Source organism: Zeus faber (genome assembly GCF_960531495.2).
Source record: "Zeus faber genome assembly, chromosome: 1".
In the NCBI taxonomy this organism is placed as follows: domain Eukaryota; kingdom Metazoa; phylum Chordata; class Actinopteri; order Zeiformes; family Zeidae; genus Zeus; species Zeus faber.
The window spans coordinates 12,970,756-12,975,326 of record NC_137193.1 but is presented as its reverse complement, the minus strand read 5'-3'; the positions used below and the strand labels follow the sequence as shown (position 1 = coordinate 12,975,326).

The 4,571-nt window shown below is 42.2% G+C and overlaps 1 protein-coding gene across 1 annotated transcript; it reads right to left on the bottom strand.

Annotated features, from left to right (window-relative positions):
- Positions 1–2,210: 2,210 nt before the first annotated feature.
- Positions 2,211–3,970, bottom strand: mrps21 (mitochondrial ribosomal protein S21). The gene is made up of 2 exons (XM_080009012.1): positions 3,845–3,970; positions 2,211–2,674 (listed from the first exon to the last, which is right to left on the bottom strand). The coding sequence occupies exons 1-2, from the start codon at positions 3,925–3,927 to the stop codon at positions 2,494–2,496; spliced, it is 264 nt and encodes an 87-aa protein (XP_079865138.1). The 5' UTR covers positions 3,928–3,970; the 3' UTR covers positions 2,211–2,493.
- Positions 3,971–4,571: the final 601 nt, after the last annotated feature.

The following is a 4,571-nucleotide window of genomic DNA, read 5'->3' as shown; positions in this document are numbered from 1 at the left end:
AGCCCCCCCCCCCCCCGAGTCTCGCAGCTGCATACTGACACCCCCCGACCACAGGAAAGCCCCAATCACCCCCTCTTGCAGCAACAGAAGACCCCCCCCCGCCCGGAGAAGCCGGAAGCCCGCGAGCAACACCCAGGCCCGGCCCCGAGGACCATAACCCAGCCCCAGAGAGCGGGAGGAGACCCCGCACCCCTGAGGCGCACATTACATTACATTACATTTCATTTAGCGGACTCTTTTATCCAAAGCGACTTACAATTGTTCAATCACCGACGGACGCAGCCATCAGGAGCAATTAGGGGTTAAGTGTCTTGCTCAAGGACACTACAGCATGCTAGCAGGAGGAGCCTGGGATCCAACCAGCAACCTTTAGATCACTAGACCACCAGCTCTACCGCCTGAGCTACCATCCCCATGCACATATACAACCCACCGCCATGTGCAGGCACGAGACACACCCGCAGGTGCGGAACCCGGGCAGCGGATGTCGGGCACCGACCACAGGCCGGGACGCGGGTCCCGCACCGACAGAATGACGACCCGCCAGAACAGCCCGCCCAGCAGGCAAGCCGACGGCCCCCCCCGCCGCCCGCTAACGGCCCACGCAAGCCTTGAGTGCCCATCCACGTAGCCGAGTGAGCTTCGTGCAATACACCCGGATGCCAGAATACCAGGTATTAAAACTGCAGGACGGACAAGAAGCACAACGGAGCAGGGGCGTTTTCTTTTGTTTTTAAAGAGTTTCATATTTTTTTTGTGCAAAGCCTCTTGCAAAAAATGTAACAATGGCCTGTCCCTCTGTATGATTTTTGTACTTTCACTAGCAACTGAGGCCAAAAAAGTCAAAACTATCAAAATATAAACTTATATAAAGCACTTTGAAAATCATACATTAAGAATGGCAAACGGCACATTTTCCTATAATGACCAATATACTGTATGTCTTGTTTGACAGACTATTCAATTTCAAAGCATTAGATCACAAAGGTAAAGAAAAGAACAATTTTCTCTTTGGAGCTTGCAATGTATCGCTCCTAATTTTGCTTTTCAAATGTGAGACTGAAAAATAACCCTTTACCGCATCCACAAATCAAGGTGCTTGCTTTACATAAATATAAGTACAGTATTTTGGCGGTTTGCCTACATACCCAGCACATTTCTGGGACGGATGAAATTGGAGCTAGACACTGCCGTTTGCATCTGGAACTCATTCTCGGTGGTGTCCATTCCCAGAAAAGGCTTACTATAGGCTGGTCTGCTCGGTGGTCATGCACATGCACTAAAATTTATTTGATGGTGACTCACAGGGAGCATATTCCACTGTGTAGATCTGGTGGAAAACAGATGACGATGGTTGATGCTCCGCTCAAGGACTCGTCATGTGGAGGTTTAATGTATCCGGTCTGTTCTGTCTTCTAACCTCAAACCGAGGTCATTTTACGGATTCCCTCATTCCCGTAAAGTCACACATTAACCACCGACTCCTCACACACCTGCCTTGGCCAAGCAGATAGAAATGTCAACTTTGACCCCCATCTCCGCAGGAGCACACATTTTTCTTTCAACCCTCACATTAGCCTCTTCAGCTCTCCCCATAGAGATACAATCACTGATGAAAATGTTGCTGTGAATTGAGGAATTTAAGGTGGGTATTTTATTTGTACAAACTACAAAATAGAAGGTCCTCTACATGCTCACAACACCACAAAAGGATATTCTTGTTTTGTGCTTATCGGATTGTATTACAATCACTAAATTCTGAGAAATTACTCAATACAATCGCCAATCAATCAAATTGTAATGATTACTGGCTTGACCTGGCCTCCCCATAAGAATTTTCCGGGAGCACCACCACTTATCAACATGATGATAAACCAACACTGGATGGAGATAGAGAGCAAGAGTACAAGCAGAGATGCACCAAAGGCTAGATATCGATTTATCGATGGATCGGATATCTATTTAAAAGGCACCCTTGAGGTAAATACTGAGCTCCAGCACTATACCGTGCGGAATAAACATTGACAACATAACCCAGAATGTATCCCTTTCTGAGAAATAAATGAGGTTAGACACAACCAATGAACCATACCGTCCGATTCTGGCTCTACCCCCTTAGTGGTTCATTTTTGTATCGCTCTTTTAGACATCCGTTAGTGGTGTAGGTAAATCTGTTTCAGCTGAAAAGAAATGCAATAGAAGAAAAAAAGTGATGACAGAACACATTTTTAATCACATGATGTGGTAATATGCTCATAACAATAAAACGTACCAAATAGAGATCTCAATGTAAAACAAGCACTGCACTTGTCTGTCAGAATTATGCAAAAAAGACGACAAGACTCAAGACGGGTTATCCTTTTTACATTGAGGAAACGTGACCATGTGGTATGTAGGCCCCACTGTCTAAGTCGTGGCCAAGCATCGTGTTCATACTTGGTCGGTCCCCTCTTGGCCAATACATAGATACATAGTTTTCATATTCTCTTTTCTCTAGCAGCCCACCCAGGCGTCTTGTCTGTGGGTCTTGGAAACAAAAGCAATCTTCCTGGCCATGTCCGCATGGTAAATCCGCTTACAGTTCTCAAAGTTCTTCCGCTGCCTCTCTCGGCAAGGCTTCTCATAGTAGCGCCTGCGCTTTACCGCTTCGATAATCCCGTCATGAGCAAGGACCCTTGAAAATGATGAGAAATCAAGAACATGAACATGAGGACGGGTCAGGGTTGAATGGGCCAATTCAAAAATCTTTTGTCTGTCCTTTGTCAAATCAAACTCACTTCAACAGAACCAACAAGGCTATTCTATCTTGGATAAATGTATCAATTAAAGCTTAAATAATACTGACAAAATATTGCTAGTTATTAATTTGTGCTTGCTAGAGTTGCAACAATTCGTCAATTAATCGACTAATTTCCAACTATTAATCGCCGACGATTTTGATAATCGATTTATCGTTAACAGTCATTTTTTAGACAGAAGAATATTTCCAAATTCTCTGATTACAGCTTCTTAAATGTGAATATTTTCTGGTTTCTTTTGTCCTGCATGACGGTAAACCGAATACCTTTGGGCTGGATAAAACAAGACATTTGAGGACGTCACCTTAGGCTTTGGGGAACGGTCATTGACATTTTTCAGCATTTTACATTTTATGGACAAAACAACTAATCGATTAATCAAGAAAATAATCAACAGATTAATCAATAAGAAAATAATCGTTGGTTGCAGCTCTTACTTTTAAAGTATACGATTTTGAGATTAAACAGATAAATTGAGGAAAAAAGTCACGATTTAAAATAAGTCTTAAAAAAACGTTTTTGGGCTGTGTTACCTTATATTTCTGTTTTATTAATATTTCATTTTAGTTTTTCACAAAGAAACACTCGAACCATTGAACTTTTGTTCTCTTGTTCTATGACCTCTGTCTCAAAAGGACATTTTAGACTTGTTAGCGATTATCATTTTTATTTGGGAGGTGAGTTAGAATAAAATAAAACATCGAAAAGTTATGGCATTATACTATACACCTACAAATGAACGTCTTCCAAATTGCAACAACAATAAATACTAATAATTTCAAGCACAATTAGGATTGCCTTTAATAAGATATTACAAAAAAATCACTGCCCAATATATTAATGATAAACTATTTCGCGATACATGAGTAACTTAAGCAGAAAATGTGTATATTATGATTACAGTTCCTATAGCGTTGATCCGAACCGGAAGTTAGCAGCTAGTTAGCTAGTTAGCCAAGGGCAGAGCTACGGTCTCCGTCTAGGAAAACGCGAGTTGAGTTAGAAAGTTATTAAAATAAGGTCACATTCTAAAGCGAGAATGTCACCTGTTCAGCATCTTGTACGCCGCATCGACGTCGCCCTCTTGAACCATCACCGTACGAGCGATGAAGCGAAGGTGCCTCGCCATAGCGCCACCGTGCCGATGTGGGCTGGGGCTTCCGGTACGGTGCCCGCTGTGCTCGGTGGCGCTGCCGCCACCTGCTGGTGGGAAGGCGGTGGTGGTGAGCCGGATCCTCCCCTGTAGGAGTTAAAATATACTGTCTATGCCTGAAGAATATAAATACAAACAGCTTTTAAGTCTCATGTTTCATACAGAACCCGGTCTTTTTAGAGAACAATGTGGGTGTTTTTAAATAAAAAAGATCATGTTCCGCTGTCTCTGTCAGGTCAAAAGTCACATTTTTCAGTTGGATGACGGACGGACGGATGGAGAAGTATGATAGAAAATGTACATTGCATCTCCGTTTTATCACTTACACATTCTGAGAAAAGTAGGTAATAACTTATCGTTATATGTATTATTTTTTTTTATTATGACTGTATTACAAACTTGAACTTGTTATAATTTACAACTTGTTTCAACAGGTCACACTACATCCCACCACTCGATGGCGTCTCATACACTATTATAATTATTTTTTTATTATGCCTGTATTACAAACTTGAATTTGTTACCGTTTATAACTTGTTTCAACAGTTCATTTTATACACTATATACACTATATTCATCTCGCCTCCGTTCTCAGTCTCAGTCTCGTTCCCGCAGTCTGT